General features: G+C 39.1%; 1 protein-coding gene across 2 annotated transcripts; it reads left to right on the plus strand.

The window, feature by feature from the left end:
* Window positions 1-88: 88 nt before the first annotated feature.
* On the plus strand, window positions 89-13916 carry fxyd6 (FXYD domain containing ion transport regulator 6). 2 transcript variants are annotated; one of them, XM_074642074.1, is made up of 8 exons: window positions 89-306; window positions 8677-8730; window positions 9210-9233; window positions 10542-10577; window positions 10718-10792; window positions 10976-11012; window positions 11123-11172; window positions 12593-13916. In XM_074642074.1, the coding sequence occupies exons 2-8, from the start codon at window positions 8682-8684 to the stop codon at window positions 12628-12630; spliced, it is 309 nt and encodes a 102-aa protein (XP_074498175.1). In that variant the 5' UTR covers window positions 89-306; window positions 8677-8681; the 3' UTR covers window positions 12631-13916. The 2 variants fall into 2 exon arrangements, with proteins under 2 accessions (XP_074498175.1, XP_074498174.1); XM_074642073.1 differs by lacking the exon at window positions 89-306 and adding an exon at window positions 915-963.
* Window positions 13917-19615: the final 5699 nt, after the last annotated feature.

A 19615-nucleotide genomic window follows, 5' to 3' on the forward strand; every position in this document is an offset into this window, starting at 1 on the left:
TATAATGGAGTTGATCTATCACAAGCTGGCTGGTGTAATCCTGGGTGTCTATGATGCTGTGTGTGGAGAGAGAGAGAGAGAGAGAGGTAGAGAGAGACTTAGAGGCAGATCAACGCACTGAATAAGCAGTCACTCCAGGAGTCACACTGTTATCCATCACGTCTATATTTTTTTCCCCAGGACAAATAGATGTGAGCAGTGTGCACATATTGACAGATGCGAGTATTTGGAGAAAGCCTTGTGAGACAAGCTGATTGATTTTTTGAGGGTGGATATCAGTTTGTTGGTCCGCTGGAGAAACAAGTGGTAAGTTGATAAGCGCGCATATTTGTTGTCTTAGATTATGCTATTGTTATTTTTTGGGGGGGGGACAAAAAGAGAGTCAGGAGGAGGAGGTATATAGCAATGAAAGATGGGTTTGAAATGAACCCACATTTGATCATAATTAATTTTTTTATTGGCTGAATTTGAGCGCACAGTCCTTTTATAATCGAATCGTGCCATTGTGGATTTCACCCACATTTTTCAGTGAAATTAATTTATGTTTGCAATATTTAGGCTCGTTAACTTGCATAGAGGCCATTTATAAGGCTGCTTGTTGTTTATCAGTGCTATATAGCATTAAGGGTGTGTCTGCTACACTGATGTGATCACTAAAACCTCCACTGGTTGCGCGGCAAAAAACAATATGTTTGCCTGTTATTTGCAAAAATGCACATCCGAGCAGTCTCCAATTCACTTTTCTCAGACTGTTATCGTTAATCCCTGTGACAGTAAATCCAAATATCAGATGTCGTGCGTGATGTCACTGCTGTTGTTATAATTAGGCTATAAACACTGACTGAAAGGGAAAATGTGATGGCTGGGTTTCCTGCTCCATCTCCATCAGATGATCCACAGGTTGAGAGACGCTCAAGCTCAGTGGATGGATGCGCAGATCGGATGTTGATATACAGGTTTATTGTGAGTGTGACATAGTATCATGTAGTCTGGGCGTCTACATGATACTGGAGAGGTTTCCAGCGCGTTATTGAGGTTGCTCTTTGTTGTCGGAGCGCAACTTACGCAGGTAACAAAAGGCAGCCGAATTCACGACCACTTTTCCCCTAAAGCTGATGGATTTAATCAGAAATGGATGTGTGGATATTCATCCTAGAAACCGACTAATTGTGACGTTAAAGCTGCTCGCCACACCCCACACTGCTCCTCTTTAACTCCGGTTATCTTTGTCATATTAACTCGTTTCTCAGTCGGCGCCAGAACATTTCCAGCTGGAGACAGTTACCATGGAGATAAACTGGACACTATGGAACAACGCACATTGTTGTCATGGTGATGCAACATCATCATGATGGCAGATATAGGGGGACCCAAGTTGTTGTTTTTTTCCCCACAAATGTTATATGGAGACCTGTGGGGTGACCTATTTAGCTGCCCTATACATATAATTATTAAATCATGTTTATAATAAAGTCATTTTCGATATGGTAATATGTAATATGGTAAGGTAATTTGGCAGTAATACCAAATAAATTTCAAATAGGTTACTTGCTAATTATCACCTAATTACCATGACATTTGTGAACCTGTAAAATGAAGTGTTACCTTTATTTCAAATTGGGTTTTGTCCTTAAAAAAGGCTGTACAGGTGTTATGGTGTGAATGGACACCCAGTGTTTTGAGTCTGACTGATTGCGTGGCCTTTAACCCCAGACTATCTTTGGTTCCTCCAGAATCACTGGAGCCACTTAACCCTGAACACTCACTGTCACACTGGGACAACGCACATTGTTGTCATGGTGATAAACATCATTATGATGGCAGATATAGTAGGGGACCAAGTTGTTGTTTTTTTCCCCACAGAGGCTATGGAGACCTGTGGGGTGACCTATTTAGCTGCCCTACATTTGTATAGTCATGTTGAACAATGGTAAATGTTTTTTGCATTGATACTGGGACTTTTTTTATTTCATTTGTTTAAATACTTAGAAGCCTTAAAGGTCAAAGGTCACCAAACGGATGTCCTGCATACCCACAAAAGGGGGTAGAGTGAAATGGGGAGAGTTGGTGCAATGATGCCAATCAACCTCACATTTTAAAACCTTCCAATTAAAGCTCCAGTAGGCAGAAAGGTTTTGGCATCATGGGATAAAGATTCCATGATAATCTTTCAGCATATTGTAAGTCAAGTGTTCTGAGAGATAACTAGACTTCTGCGCCTCCTCATGGCTCTGTTTTCAGGCTTTACAAAAATCTATCTATCTAGTTTGTCCGGTCTGGGAAATCTTGCAGATGCCATTATAGGAGGACTGGAGGACGCAGAGGCACATGATTTTTTTTCAGATTACCTGTCTCATGCACTACTGTCAGGATATAGTGACTGTTTTATAAAAATATATTTTTTAATCATATTTGCTCCGTTTCTACCCACTTCAGCTTAAAAGGTGCAGTGTGTAGGATCTAGCGACATCTAGCTGTGAGGTTGCAGATTGCAACCAACTGAAACTTCTTCTGTGTGCGAAGCGTATAGGAGAACTACGGTGGCCAACATGAAAACGCAAATGGCCCTATCTAGAGCCAGTGGTTGCGTCTGAAATTCCATACTAATGTGCTATTAAATACGCTAAAACAGTATGTGAGATATTTTAGTATGTCCGAATCCTTAGTATGAAACCAATAGTATGCAAATTGCATACCATTTCCGGTGAAACATTACAGTATGCTATCCTGGACACTACCGAGGCAGAATATCCAACGGACGTTGACGGACAGCTCTGTAACATCAATAACACTTTAATAACACTTTCACTTTGCTAGGCGTAATATATATTTTAAATTAATTCAGAATTTGATTCTCACAAACCGTCGTTTTGGTCACATGAGGTTGGCACGGGTTGCCATGGTTACACTTCTCCAACCGGCGATGAGGTTCTCAGGAAGTGACGACGTAAATTACTGCTCAGTGCGTCCGAAAAGATACATATTACTGTTTATTCACACAAAAGTATGTTGAACGATAGTAAACATATTGAGTATGTAGTATAGTATGCAATTTCGGACGAAGCCAGTGTTATGTTTGTCCGTCCTGGGCTACTGTAGAAACATGGCGACCGGCTCCGTGAAGAGGACTCGCTCCGTATGTAGATATAAATGGCTCATTCTAAAGTAACTAAAACACAACGATTCTTATTTACACGTGATTATACACTAAAGAAAACATACTTATTAATATTATATTCCATTTCTGCCAATAGATCCCCCTAATTGCTACACACTGTTCCTTTAAAGACAAACATCCAACCAAACTGGTATATATTCTCTCAGAGACGCACGCAGATTTAGAAAAAGGCATTATTTCAAATGAAGTTGCCCCTCCCAGAGTTACAGCAACCAAACAGTGAAACATGAAGCAAGCCAGGGAAATTAAAGGATGACAATATCATTTCAAATACCATTTAATCTCTGTGTCATTGTGCACAGGATCCTGAGCACAGCAAGGACACAATCAGAGTGTTTGGTGGGGTGTGGTCTCATGTGAAAAAACATTCATAATGGAAACTGTAGGCAGGCTTTTGAATTTTTTTCTTTCATGACCATGTCCACTTTTTCCATAATTCATCAGTCAAATTGTAATTTTAGATATTTATTGTACTAAAGTTGTCTGAGACTCACACATATGCCAAATGATGTCAAAGGTTAGATCAATATTTTTCCACTTCTCAGTGACTGTTGAGCACTCAGCAGCCTTTATGGTCTCACTGCTCCCATTATGGTTATGTTGTCTTTTTGATCACGCTCCTGTTTCTCGCTCTCCCTCTTCACATTTGCCTCAGCTCATTTCCTGACCTTTCTTTTTAATGCTCCGTGTGTTTCATACTGGAAATGCCACTATCATACAACAGACCGCCCTCTCTCCTCAGACGGTGTCTCCTCTGCGTGCCCTTCGCCTGCACTCGCCCGCTAAACAATGTCTGTCCCTGTCTGCTGCTCGTCTCCCGTTCTCGCTGCCCTTTCCTTGTCCCCACATTACAGAAAACAGCCTATTTCCTTGTCCTCCCCAAACAGATACAGTCAACCTGCCTGCCCCTTTCTTGTCCTGTCCTCACAGACAAAGGGGAGACTCTGGAACCTGATATTGCTAAACAATAGTGCAGATAAGGTGGGGTTAAGGAAATCTGGAGAGGCAGCTGCAGGTTATGATACCTGGGGAGAGAAAGGCTGGCGTTGAATAGCTGCTTGATACATTACATTTGGCAGTGCCATGCTGCCAAACGCCATAAAGGATTCTCAAGGGGACAAACATGTGACACTGACCCACTAACCCACTAAAAAGAGGTTCATATTGCACCCTAACAAAAGATATATTGTTTACTGTGATCTCATCAGTTTATGTTAGGGGTTGAAAATACTGTTTGTGCCTGAAAGCTGCAATAAGCACTGTCAATAATCAATGCAGAACTTGTTTCGGTAACACTTCATTTTACAGGTCTGCAAATTTCATGGTAATTAGGAGATAATTAGCAAGTAACCTATTTGAAATTTCTTTTGAATTACTGGCAAATTACCCCAAAATTGACCTAAAAATGTATCAAAAATTACTTTGTTTGACTGTCTTGACTTGGGACTTGACTCTGGACTTTTATTATTATTATTTTATATCTATTATAAATATTATTTAATAATTATATTCCGATATTTCCCAATAAGCAGTAAGAAATAGCTGGTAATATATTTAATACATTTCCAGGAAAATAATATAAAGTTAATTGATATGGTTTATTTCCATGTCTGCTGGTAAATAGATGATAATTATCAAATAACCTCCCTGAATCATTACATTATAGCTACCAGGTTACATTTGTGTAGACAATAAGTCACACAATGGTGAGATTTTTGCCTGATCAGAAGTGTCTTCTATTAGTTTTGTTTTTTTTACCTCCGATGAAGAGCAGCACACAGCCGCTTCTCCCTATTTTAATGATTATATGCTATTTTAGCATATAATTATGAAATCATGTTTGTAATAAAGTAATTTTGGGTATTTTTTAGGTAAATATTGGGGTAATTTGGCAGTAATACCAAAGAAATTTCAAATAGGTTACTTGCTAATTATCACCTAATTACCAGGAAATTTGTGAACCTGTAAAATTAAGTGTTCAAATTGAGTTTTGTCCTTAAAAAAGGCTGTACAGGTGTTGTGGTGTGAATGGACACCCAGTGTTTTGAGTCTGACTGATTGCTTGGCCTTTAACCCCAGACTATCTTTAGTTCCTCCAGAATCAGTGGAGCCACTTAACACTCACTGTCACATCTCTGCCATTAACAGGTGTAATAGGGCATCAGGTATTCTGCCTTTCCATTAGCCTCACATTGAAAGACCTATCTTTACACTGCCAGCACAAGAGAGCATCCGGCTGAACATACATTAATCCATATTTTCTCTTGCTAAATAAATAGTCAGGGGGGTTGGAGGATGTTATTTCGGAACATTTTGCAAATGGCTAATAGCTGCCTGAAGTTTTCCCGTTATTAGTGTAAAGCTTTTTTACTTTTGGTGGAACATTTGTTGTTGCTCATTGAAAAAAAACCATTATGAGATATTTAGCTAATGGAGAGCTTATCCCTGCGGGCCACATCTTTCAAGTTAGACTGCATTTTCATCTGTCCATCTACCTTTCCCATTTATCCCATATCCTCTCAGATATCCACCACTTGAGCTGATGTGATGATTGGAAAATGAGGGAATCAGTCAGTCAGTGAAAATGTGTGGCTTGCAGAATTCTCAAGCAGTACTGATTCTTGTGTATTGTGAGCAAAAACAAGTCATGTTATGTTTATTCAATCAAGCATACTGTTTGATAGAATAAACATAGATGACCTGCTTATCGTGTGTTTGCTCTAACTACTGTGTTAAAATGTTTTCCACTTCAGGACAGGTCTCCAGTCTATCACAGGACTGACACAGCAGACATTCATGCTCACATCTACAGGCAACCTTGACCGTTAATGTTGGTTGTGTGACATAACAAGATAAAATGATATGTAAATAAAAAATAGTAATTTGTTATAATGAGAAAATGTGATAATAACTTGATAAAATATGCATTTTTATAACGTCGTTATTACGAGAGCAACATTTTTTCTGTTGTGTTGGCAGCAATACACTGCCGGGCACACCTGCCTTAGCGTGAACAATTTTCCCACCTCATTTGAGCTGTATCAGTGTTTATTAATGTGCCTGAAGTGATGTTCAGTTTGGGGCCAGCAATCATTACCTCTGATGTCTCTTTTAAGATGTGCAGGTGTGATAGACATGCCATCAAAGACTATATTGTCATATCTGATGATCCATATCTGGGTTTGGTTTTAACTGGACTGTAGAATAACACGTAGGCTACACTGTGGCATTAAAAAGACCTTGAGAAAAACTTCAAAGGTTTCAGTCTTGACTGTGTAGTTACATCTGAAATGAGAATCCTCACTGGAGGAAGAAATTCTCTTTTGTCTCTACTATTCATAAATGTTAAAGGACTTAAGTAATTTAGTATATATACATATATGGAGAAGAGTACTGCAATCCTAGAAACAAGAGAGCTTCTTAGTAAAGCTTGTGTCAAAATGTCAGCTTAAAAAAACAACAAAAAAGGAAAAATCATTGCACTTCCACTCAAAAATATCAAAACAAACATGAACATATTAAATTATAAAACTAGTCCGTCAGAGGTCACATAGGGTTGATTGATGTCAGTAGTCTAATGGATGCCTTAGGCCTTTGGTTCCTCTGCTGTCATCTTGTGTCACATTATTTCATTAATGTCCTTGTTACCAGTGTGCTGCTCAGATCTCACAAATCAAACATATGAAGCACCAACACACAAACAGCAACTGGGCAGGAATGCTGCAGCCGGTACCTCTGCTAATGACTATAATGAGCTCTGCTCATTTAAGTGCACTATGGTATGTAGGTCATCTGCCACGGATACAGTTGTGAAGAGACAAACAGCCAAATGGGTGGAAGGCATAAAGCCATGTAGGCAGACAGGTAGACAGCCAGACGGCACTTTCAAACAAGAGTGGTAAAGCCTGAGTTAAATATAACTGTTGGACTCTTGAAGGCTTGATACAGATCATAGACTGTATATAAAGATGGATGACATGTCTCCACTTCGTCTCACAAAAGTGAAGCCAAAATATCCTGGTTAAAGGAGCTGCCATCTTGAGATTTTGACGTAATTTGGAGCCGGAGTCTGTGCAGTAGTGATCGGGAGGCTGGAGGTGTCGATGGTCCCACCCACTGTCATGTCGTCCATCTTTATATACAGTCTATGATCCATGGTGTGTGTATGGAGAATACATGTTGTACTGCACGTTGACTTGTCACTTTCTATTATTTCACTATGGAGCTTTGACATGCTTCATCAAATGTTTTGCTGTCAAATCTTGTACCTGCCTGTGTTCGCCTATATTGAACCATTACTCTCAATACTCCCTGTTAGGGGCGGGGTCTACTCAATCAGAACTAATTTGTAAGATTTGTTGTCCGTCCACGTATGGATAATGCGTCAAACGGCCCCACTAGAAGGCGGAGTGAAAAGCCGGCTGTCAAAGAGAGCAGGGAGATGTAAAGGTTGATGTACTGTATAATAAATAGGCTACATCACCAGACACTCACACATCCTCTGAAGAATTTGGAGGGGAATTAGACCACTAATATTGATTTTTGACTTGCTGTTGCCACCAAGTCTGCATTTGTCCGATTGTAAATTCAGAATGAGAAAGCAGTAGATTACCTGACTTTTCAAACCTGTCTTTGAGGGAGTTTTTTTTTAAATGTGAGGACTAGCTTTACTTGTTCTATCTACACTATGTTTCTTCTGTTCAGACCCAGTGCTTTGACTTGACAGAACAAAACTGTATTCATTAGTTTTGCAGGTATTTAGTCAAAAACCAAAGTATTTGACAAATAAAAAAATTGACCTGATGATGCTGTTCACCAAAATAATTAGGGTCCATCATCTAAGAACCTGTACCGAATTTCATGGTAACCATCCAATAGTTGTTAAGACATGTCACCAAAAACCCAAAATATCAGAGGATCACCAAAGTCTTTAGGATTTATCCTTTAGGCACCATGCATCTGTACAAAGCTTCATGGCAATCTATGCAGAAGTGGCTGAGATACCCCTGGAGCCATGCTCCAGAATGGCTATAAGAACGTATCTGGGCGACATAACGGTTCTTCCAAAATGCATTTGACTATGCAAAATAGTGGAACATGAACACATTTTGTAGGAAACACAGTCGGCATTGAATAGCCTATGTGAAAATAGGCCAAGGTTGTGTGATGTCCACAGGGAGGAAAGAGTCATCTCTGCCAGGAAAAGAGAACATGCTCTGAACATGGATCGTTATGCAAGATAAAAACTATATCCTTAGGCCTTTTACATCAGTTAAACTCCAGGGGTTTGGTTATAGCCGGCGCTGTGTGATGCGACTCCCCTTTTACACACCATTTACTGTACTGTGTGTGCGCTAGTGTTGTGTATATAAACTGTATGGGGATGTTCAATATGTGCTGGAGTAGTGTAGTTTACTAAATCTCTCTCACTGTATTTGTTTTTGTCTTTCTTTCATTCTCTCTCCCCTCCCTCTTTTTTTTTAACTCCATGTCAACAGTTGTCATGGAAACTATTTTGCTCTTCCTCTCTTCACTCCTGGTGTGTGTGGCTGGTAAGTCCCCCCCTACTCACTAAACACACACACATCCATGCATACAAACACACATGCATGCACACTTCAATTGTCCATAGGGAGGCAGTGTCGGGGCAGGGAGTGATGTTACATGAAAAGGCACTTGCTGGGTGTGGGCTTGTAGCAAAACATCAATTACTGCTTTAAGGCTTTGTGTTTGGGTTTCACAGACTGGCTGTGTCACTGACTGTGTGTGTGTGAGGTCTGTTTATAGTGTATGATTAAATGTAAGACACATGCTCTCACACACACACAAATAGATGATGTAGTGCAGTGCTGTGAGCTGCTTTTTTTATAACACTTAGAGCTTGTGTTAGGTGAAACATAGATAGAGAGAGATAGTGTTGAAGTATTTTTCACTCATGGTCTCCTACCGTTCCTAATTTCCTGTTTCCACTATCTCCTTTATCCTTTCACCCTCTGACTCAAAACCACTTCCCCTCTTCGCTGCCTCTCAGCTGTAGCCGACCCCAGTGCGCAGGGTGAGTACACTTGATGTAATCTCTAATAGGGTCACACTCAGTCCTAGCGGCCACATAGGTGGGTCTATTGGTTTCCAGATCAAATCCGACACTTATGGATTGCTCCACCACAGCGAACAGTGGCAGATATATGGATTAAGAGCGAGAATGACCAGACCAGAGTGTGTGTAAAATCAATGCTGAAGAGATGAGAGTGATTGTTTGGGAGGAATGAGAGGTTATAAGGAATCTGTATGAATACATAACTAAATATGAATAATAGAGCGGTGCAGGAATGAGTCCTAAAACCCAGAAATGAGTTTGCATTTCTGCACTTCCAGTTCCCTTTTCTGGAAGTCAAGGGTTTTTTAGTTAGATTCCTGAAATAAGGTCTGTGGTTAACACAAGCTTAAGAGATTTTAACAATTTATTTATAAAATATGTCAGTAAATATCCTCACTCGTGAATTTTGAAACCTTTATGTGTCTTAAAAAAGACAGTTGCTAACAAGTGGCTAAATGAGGCTACTAAACATCATCATACCCCGGGTGGTCATATCAAAAAACATAGTGGGATTTGAAGTTGATAATTACATGAAGAGGAAAGAGAGGGATTTTATTATAAAATACAAACAAAAATATTTTTTTTACACATATTTTCAATGCGTTCTCATCCCAACTTATCATATACTGACGCTTTGTCAGACCGTCACTCTTTTCGGTCGCAGTAAACACGTGCTTAATGTTGTGAATTAAATAAAAACGCTTATGTTCAAGCAGTAAAAACACTATAGTTAGGTTCAGGAAAAAACAACATATGGGCTTAAAACTACTACGTTTAAGTGAAAATGACACTGAACGTTGTGAACATGGGACAAGAAACGAACAGCTGATTATAACGTGACGAACAGAAGTCTCCTGGATGAAAGCTTTGTGTTTGTTGGACCCATCCACCTCCCCTCCAGCCCGCCTGGTGTGTCTCTTTTTGCTCTTAAAACAACGTCAACACACTTCCGGAAGACTTTCCCTGAGCGTTTAATATTGACGTGCATTGTAGTTAATGGAAAGCCTGGTGCATTTTGTACCGACTCCAAAGAGTGCCTTAAGCGTCAGTATCTAATGCCGACGGCCAAGACAAAGTGACTGTATTTGATGCCCTGGGAACGGGCTGATATTTTGCATGTAACATGAGATAAATGAATAATTAACACAGTGATGCAATTTAGAAAAAAGTATTTTACATCTCACTGTGTCTTTAATTGTGTTTTGAGCAACACTGATAAAATCTTAACACCTTGGTTCTAAATGTGGTTTCTATCACATTTTACAGATGGCGAGAAAAAAGTTGTAAACCCATTTGTTTATGGTAAGTTTAGAGAAATCTGTGTTTTCTGTAAGCACCTGTTTACACATAAAAAAAATAACTTTTTGCAATGAATGACACATTGATTAAATGTCTTTCTCCTTCTCCTGTGTCTCTCATTCTGTCATCAACTTCCTCTGTAGACTATGAGAGCCTGAGGATTGGGGGATTGGCCTTGGCCGTGGTGCTGTTCACAATGGGCATTCTTCTCATCCTTAGTAAGTTAACCTCTGTGTGTGTGTGTGTGTGTGTGTGTGTATGATTTTATTATGTGTACATGAACTCAATGTAATCAAGTGTTACAATCAAATAAAACATGATTAATAATAAATGAATGAATCATTTTCATCTAACTAAACAGACCTCTGGTCGACACAGCTGATGAGTTCTTATATTTGTAGGTCGACGATGCCGCTGCAGTATCAACCAGAAGCCCAGGTATGTCAGTGTGCCTCTCATATTGAAAAAAAAACAAAAGAAAGATTTGCTTTCGTAACGACATTTTACATGATTTGGTTACCATGACAACCTGTGGATCCTCTCCTCAGGGCCCCCGGAGACGAGGAGGCGCAGGAAGAGAACCTGATTGTCTCCAAGGGTGAGAAGCACATTTTAACTCTCTGTCAGCTACTCTCACCTCTGGCTCACCCCATGACACACATCCATAATTGAGTTTCCCTTTGGGAGTGTCCATAGCACAGGGGAGGAGGAGGAGGATGAGGGGAGAGTGGGGGTGGCGGGGAGGGGGGTGCGGGGGGGGGGGGTGCATTCGCTCTGTGTCCATGTGTTCGCACATGTTGAACTGTACTGTATCTGTGTGTGAGAGAGAACATACAAGTTATATAAACTTTAAAGGAGACATATCATGCTCATTTTCAGCTTCATACTTGTATTTTGGGTTTCTACTAGAACATGTTTACATGCTTTAATGTTAAAAAAACACTTTATTTTTCTCATACTGTCTGTCTGAATATACCTGTACTGTAAATGCTGAAAAGCTCAGTTTTAGTGCCTGTCTCTTTAAGACCCCCTCCTGAAAAGGCCCAGTCTGCTCTGATTGGCTTGTGAGAAAAATATGGTGCACCTTTGTAAAGGTAGTTCTCAAGCTGTGGACGATATATTCTAATGAGCCTGCATGTGACATAGGAAGGGGAGTCAAATCTGATTGGCTTGTTGAATCCCATGTTTTCTGATCTAGGTAGCCCACAAAAAACTGACTGGGTTGTCTTATTTCACAGTTTGTGGGTTGTTTGGCACTCCAGATACACAAATGTATGTGCACAAGCACTGAAAAAGTGAGTTTGTCATGATACAGTATATCCCCTTTAAAATGACTGTTGACCTTTCTCCAAGGCATATCATGAGTTTGATTTCATACCTTCTCTCGAGAAAGTATAGAAATCAACCGACAAAGACTTTACATTTTAGTCAAACTTAGGTTCTTATACCGTTTTATTGTAGTTTCAAGCATGGACTGTTTTAAAATCCCTCCCCGTGGTTGCACTTCAGGATGCTCCAACATCTGTGATTTCACAGTTGCCATTCTTTTAAACGAAAGAAACAATCAAATACATGATCATTTTCACAACATGTTTTTCCTGTTATTTTATCCCTGGGTTTGATCTTCTTTCTTGCATATTCCCTGATGTCTGAGCTATTGTCTGCATACCAAGTGTTACGTGAAGGAAGGAGCTTATGTAACAAACTGTTTCAATAGAAGAGAATAGTAGAGAAAGATAAGTATTCAGATCCTTTGCTCATGGAAAATTTGCAATAATACAGTAAAAAAATATATTTCACTCCAAGTCAACAACTTTTATTTAAGTAAATGTACTTACTGGTAGATGGTGAGAAACAAAGCTCATAGTATCCTTTAGAAAAATGTCAGCAATCCACAATCACATGTGAGTGAATGACTGAGTAAAGGAGAGAGAGAAGGACTGAAATATTTAGGAGGAAATGTGGGCAAGTTTAATGTTTTGCATTCAACTAAATCGCTCGTCCTTGACCTCTTTCAGCTGCGGTGGCTGCCAAAGAGACTCCAGCAGAGAACTGAGGCAACTCCACCGGACCGAGCTGCCTTCTGAAATCAGTTTTATTTGATATTAACTAAGCCACTACAACAGTGAAGGAATGGATGATTATTATAATATGACAGGTTAAGAGTGGGAGGTATACGTTTAGAGGTGTAATATGTACATAAATGTTGTGCCCTGAAGACAAACACTTAACTCGTTGTGCTCCGTTGTGACCGTGCCCGTCCCTCAGTGCTCTCGTCCGTCCCTGTGCCTTCCTGTGACAGTCTCTCACTCCAGTTCTTTGTCTTAGCCGGTAGCACCTTGAACACAAGATTGTCTCTGAAGCCCTAGAAGAAGAAGAAGAAGAAGAAGAAGAAGAAGTGTTAATGTTGTGTGGTCTGCTGTTCTTTGTTTTGTACTTCTATCTATCGCCTTTAGGTTTTAGAATCTGTCAATTTGTTGTTTATTTTGTCAATCTTCCTGGATAATGTTTGTCACATTTGGATTATAACACATATGCATATATACTGTATACATATATAAGTATATACTATATATAAATACAGATAGTTTACAGATACAGTCCTTAATTTAGGTCTACGTTTGAATGGTTGGGTGTGTATATAGGCTATATGTGTGTGCATATCCTGTATGATTGCGTATATATCACAAGTGCATGTGTATCTCTACATGTAAATGTGATGAGCCTTATATAAGACAATCTCCACTGCCACAGCTCTCTGACTGAGCACAGGAACGGTTTTCAGATATCTGCACGAGCTCCTCCACCGCGGTGTTTTACCATCTATTATAGTGGAGGGAGCTCCTGCGTCAGCTGTCTCACTGCCTTCTTCTCCACACATCCGCTCCACCGCTACGTCACTGGCTCCACCAGGATTAATACTCTCCAGCAGACTATGATTATAGTTTCCCCATACACACTTGTGTACTAGTGCCACAAATCTATGAAGTCTTTCTTTTCTCTTTCTTGTCTGTTTATGAAATTGCTTTCTCTGATGCCACCATGCTTCGAGTGGCCATACATTTCTGAAAAAGAGAGACAATGTTTGGGATCTGAGTTTGGGAGGAGTTAAATTTTAAATTGACATTATGTATATGTGCAAGACTACATTAATAGTAGCCTATAAGTCAAATCATAGCGAGAGAACAAATGAACAATCTTTCACCAATCTCAAGTCTGAGTGTTTTAAAGGCAACCGCTGTACAAGTATAAATGCTGTGTTCATTTTAAGCATGAGGCCTTTGTTGTGTAGCCACCTGTTGCTGTGCTTTTGGCATAAATAAATAAAAGTATGTCTGAACACACCTGTTTTTGTGTTCATTTAGACGAAGACCAGATTTTAGTGGAGATCTTAATCATCTTTCTTTCACAATTCTCTTCATAGAAAATCAGATTTCACAAGCAACCCTCTAACAGTAGTTGATAATTCCCTGTCAATGTCAGTCAAGGTTATAGACTGCTACTCGGTGCTATGAAACTATATTGGAGAATGTGTTCCCCGCCAGCAGAGCCAGTATTGTACCGCTCATTCATGCTGTGACTCCAAAGGTTGGCAGATATACTCTTTATTGGCATCAGAGTACAAACTTTATGAGACTCTACTGAAATATGGCTGTGGGCGTGGAGAAGTGTGTGTGTGTGTGTGTGTGTGTGTGTGTGTGTGTGTGTGTGTGTGTGTGTGTTACAGGGTGGATCTGTGAGGTGGGAGTTTGGTCTGCACCTACCCCCTTGCACAGACGCACACACACACCTGGGCAGAGGTAATACAGCAGCTTCAGCAACTCAGGTGAGTAATAACTTGCTTTTCCTAAACAAATATTAAATTTAATGTGCAGGTCGTGAAAATAAATCTGTTGTGTGCACTTCAGATGCCTATAAATTGGTATAAACTCTTACTGTAGGGTCGGACCAAGTTCCTCTTGAGTTAATCCATGTTTTGGAGGTGTAAATTCATGTCTAGAATGCCTATTTGTATGTAAAATAGAAATTATTGGTATTCTCGCAATGAAAAGTTAAACTTTTCTTAACCTATATGCTCCATTATTTAATGAGGCAGAATATAAAAGCACACAAGGTAGTATGTGTTGTGAAAGTTGGTTTAGAGTTGTCTGTTTTCTTGTTAATTACACCCCATTGAAGAAATCTAATAACAGTGATGCATTGCTGCACTTTAGGGGTGGTGTGGTCATCTGCCAAAATCACTGCGTATTAATTCTGCATTATCAAGCAGGCTATACTCTTCCTTGCCCCGTCTATAACTTCTATCAATCTGTTCAAGGTTCAAGGTTAATGAATGTCGGAAGCTGTAATATATTAATCAGTAACTGTCCCTCTATGCCCTTATGCTCAGTGGTGCATTGAAAAAGGCCAAGACACAATAAATGAAAGCACCGAAGTCCACAATTCACAGTGGCGTGCTCGAACAAAACGGAGACGGCGGGGGAAATTTTTAGTCTGTTAATCTGTGTAAGTTAATGATTATAGGTCAGGAGATGTAGATCAAACGACAAGCTTGTGTGTATGTGTGTAAAGGATGGAGAGAGAAACGGTGGTGGGGTGGGGGGGGGGGGGGGGGGGATCGATATCGCCATTAGCCTCTTAAAGTTCTCAGTGAAGAGCAATGCATTCACTTTGCTCCTAAGTCTGCAGCAGGGGAACCCACTGAGGCAATTTGTCAGGACATATAGAGTTTCCAAGCTTTCAACTACCTCTCATCTAAAGTGAATAAGCCCATTTAAACGAGCCTCTACAAGTCTCAAATCTAATTAAAATGGAGAGACTATTGAAAACAAATCCACACAAATCTTCCTGCCTGCAAACAACAGTTTTCAGATACCGGACTTGATTGAGAATGCTTTTATTGTCATTATATAAAAACAAGATTAAAAACAGCAGACGTGCATGGATCACCAGCTGCCGGCTGCTGTCATCACCGGCCTTTTGTTAACTGTTTGCATTATGTCCCTCCAGTTTTGTCGACCGAACACACAAACAGACGAGGCGTCATGTCTTCTCCAGGTACGTCACGTAGCACCGGAACTGCTGATTATGCACGAACAGGAGTGCCACTTTAAAGAGGACGTATTATGCTTATTTTCTGTTTCACTTATAATTACATCACAGAAACTAAAGACACTGTGACCTCTGTTTCACTGTAACTTTAAAGAGGACCTATTATTCTTTATATTTAGGTGCATACTTGTATTTTGGGTTTCTACTAGAACATGTTTACATGATTTAATGTTCAAAAAACGCTTTACTTTTCTCATACCGGCTGTGCCGTGCCCCCTTGAAAAGCCAAGTATGCTCTGATTGGTCAGCTGGCACTCTGTTGTGATTGGTCAGCCGAACCAAACTATTCAGACTCCACTCCAGCTCCGCTCTAACAAGCTTTGTTTGAGGGCGTGCCAAACTAGCAGCTAGGCAAAAAGTGTTACTTGGTGACATCACCACATTACGGAAGAAAAGGCGGGACTTCAAGCAAGGCATTTCAGGCAGTTCAGGAGCAGTGTTTCTGTGGGGGAGAGTAACTGGTGTAGACATTTTACGTGCACAAAAAATGATATAACACACTAAAGGAAAGGGAAAAAGCACAAAAGCATAATAGGTCCCCTTTAACGCGACACCATTTACGTTACATAATATGTGCAAGGTCACAGCCGCTCTAGCTTTCTCATTCTGAGTCAGAACCACTAACAACAACGTGTAAATCATATAACTGGTCAAAGCATGGTTGACTTATTAACTGCTTGGTGTCCTGCAGCCTCACAGTTCAGCCTCACCTTCTCATTACAGCATTCTGCCGCAGCTAATCATGTTCACCAAAACTGTACTGCTTGTGGTGCTGCACATAATAGTGGAGGGAGAAAAACATATTACAATCTTGGGTGTTGATAACAGATTACATTGCCATTATTTGTGGGGAAAAAAAATTTAACATTTTTTTTTAATGTATTTAACCTTTATTAACGAGGCAAGTCATTTAGAAAAAAATCTTATTTACGTTGGTGGCCTGGCAAAAGGCAAATTAGTTCAAAATCTGATTTCTAGCCTCTAAAACTACCCCAAAATAGCATGTGTGGAAAAACACCTTAAGGGAATGGACCAATGCTGATTATGACCTATTTTCTTAACTTCCACAGAGTTAAACAGCAAGTTGTTCTGTCAGTGGTGTCTAAATCAGAGCAAAATCATTTAAATGTTACTACAAGAGAAGGGAATCAATGAAATGTATTTAATGTGTAAAAAAAAATAATGTTTCTGTAGAATTGCTGTATGTTTCTGGGTTTCTACCTACGTCCATTGTCTGTCTATCCACAGGTGCAGCCATCGACTATGATGCAGACTTTGTATACGGTATGTAGCTTTGAAAGTGTATCTGAAATAGTTTAAATATTTAACTTCTGCCAGTGCTCTAAAAAAAGAGAATGTGCAAAGCATGCACAGGATAAAGAGAGTTTCTGCCAGCACATGTAGATGTTAGATAGGCAAATAGACTGAGAGATAGAGGAACAAATAGGTGAAAGGAAAACGGAAAAAGAGAACCAGAGAGGAAAGCAAAGGGGAGAGACTACGACAGGGTAAAAATGAGAGAGAAATAAGGGTTAAGTTGATAATTGCCTTAAGTGACAGTGATGGTGTGATGACATTGTTCTATGTGAATCTGTAGACTACCATACACTACGTGTTGGAGGTCTGGTCTTCGCCGGGGTCATCGTCTTCCTCTCCATCATTCTGTTGGCAGGTAGGTCAACAGCTATATCCTCTGTGTGTGTGTAGCCTACTTCCATGTGAATTTGAAGAGTCTGATACAGGGAGTGAAAACAGAGACAGAAGAAGAGCTGAGGTGTGTGCTTCTATCATGCAGCATGTTGCTGGACAGACTGGCTGAATGCAAACAAAAGTGCCTCTAAACACATTTTCATTGCGTAATGGGGGATGAAATGTATCTCTTGCTTCAATCCTACAGCTCTGTTTCCGTCAGGGTTGTTATCATAGCAGCTCTGTTGAAAGAAAATCACAATAGTTTTGAGCTTTGGGAAGAACTAATCTCTCATTTTTCCTCTAAAGGCAACAAGATCACCAACTGTGGCAAATCCAAGGTAAGGGAAATCAAATAGGCCTGTGGCTTTATGGCGACATCTGCTGGCCATACAAATAATTTAGAAAAATCCCAAAGAGTTTTAATTTCTGCATACTTTCAGGTTAAATGTGACAGTTGATGTTAACATGAGATGAAATGAAAAATTAATTTATAAATAAATATAGATAGATAAAATGACAACTCCTTTTTTATTGTCTCCAGCCAAAACCTTCTGAAGAGGTCTAAACTGAACAGAGCCAGCCAGGAACCGAGGAGAGTGCTGCGATGTGCTATAATGCTGTTATGTGTGTAAGGATGTGAGGCTTTTGTACTAATAAAGTGTGCGTAACCTTGATGTATTTATGTTTGTTTGACATCACTGCTGCCACCTGGACCACCAGGAATCTGAATTATTTTGCAAATCAACACAAATAAATAAATAAAATAAATAAAATAAATAAAATAAATAAAATAAATAAAATAAGTAATAAAACAAATAAATAAATAAATAAATAAGCTTAGTATGCCCTCTTTCTGTAGTATCTGTAATATTAAAGATAACACCTGACATTTTTTTCCCTCTAATATTCAAGATTAAAGAGAGCTTAATATGATTTTGCATATAGGACTTATTTGATTTGTTATCCAAAATGTGAAAATATTCATGTAAAAAAAAATCAGTAAAATACTAATTACAAAAAAAAGATGAAAGAGAGCTTTATTTTGTAATTTTCTCTGAAAACAAAATCACAGTTGCACCTCCAATCAGATGACAAGTCATTTAGAGATATAAAAATAACAATATAAAGCATAAAATACAAAATAAAAAGACAACAAAAATACCAAAATATATATTATAAAATAACAAGAAGTATATAAAAGTACCAAAATATACAATACAAAATAATATAAAAGTGCTCAATGAACAATAACAAATTTGACAAGAGAAACAGCCCATTGAATTAAAAGTTAAGAGGTAAAAGGAAATACGTTCAGGTAGATATCACAATAGAAATACCCAAATGCTGTTGTGGAACCACGTGATCATGCTTCCAGTACAAAAGATACAAAAGAAGTGCTCCTACCAGGAGCATAATGTTCCTTCCAGGAGCATAATGTTCCTTCCAGGAGCATAATGTTCATACCAGGTGCATAATGCTCCACCTTAATGAGACTTTACATAATGTTTCCTCCCTCCTTTTGTTCTCTTTGACTAAGTGCACTACCTCGTGTTTGAGTTGCTGTAATGAGGCTACTGCACCCATTTCCATTTAACACACTTAGTTTGCATGTTAGTCATGTTCCCGTCTCTTTTGCAGAGCTATTGGATATCAAAAATATCCACCAATAAATCTTAGAAAATAAAACATAACAAAAAATAAATGAATAATATACAGTACAGGATGAGGCAAAAAAAACAAAACACTGGGCTTATCTGAAGCCTCCACCTATAGAGACAAGATTAATATAAAGAAATAATATGACTACATAATAGTGGTAATTAGGACAAGATATATACAATAACAATAACAATACAGTAAATATATAAAAAAAGACAAGTGTGTGTGTTGCGTGGAAGTGTATGGTTAGTGTTTGTGAGGATGATATTGATTTAAATATCTATAAAGACTTCTGGGTAACCAAACAACATTGTGAGCCAATAAAAAAACATAAAAACAGATACAAGGACAACATGGGGAAAAATAAATTACCAAACAGCAATTAAATGACCCTTTAAGCGACTTTTGAAACATTTGACAGATGAATAGTTTATTGATAGATGTGAAAAGCTACTCCATAATTTGGTTCCCCTAAATCCTATCGAAAATGTACCTCTACTAGTGAGGGATTTTGGTACTTGTGGTAACCAAAATGACCACAAGATGACGCCATAAGACCAGCGACATCACAAGAAGAA

The sequence above is a fragment of the Sebastes fasciatus genome, chromosome 7 (assembly GCF_043250625.1).
Source record: "Sebastes fasciatus isolate fSebFas1 chromosome 7, fSebFas1.pri, whole genome shotgun sequence".
NCBI classification, from domain to species: Eukaryota; Metazoa; Chordata; class Actinopteri; order Perciformes; family Sebastidae; genus Sebastes; species Sebastes fasciatus.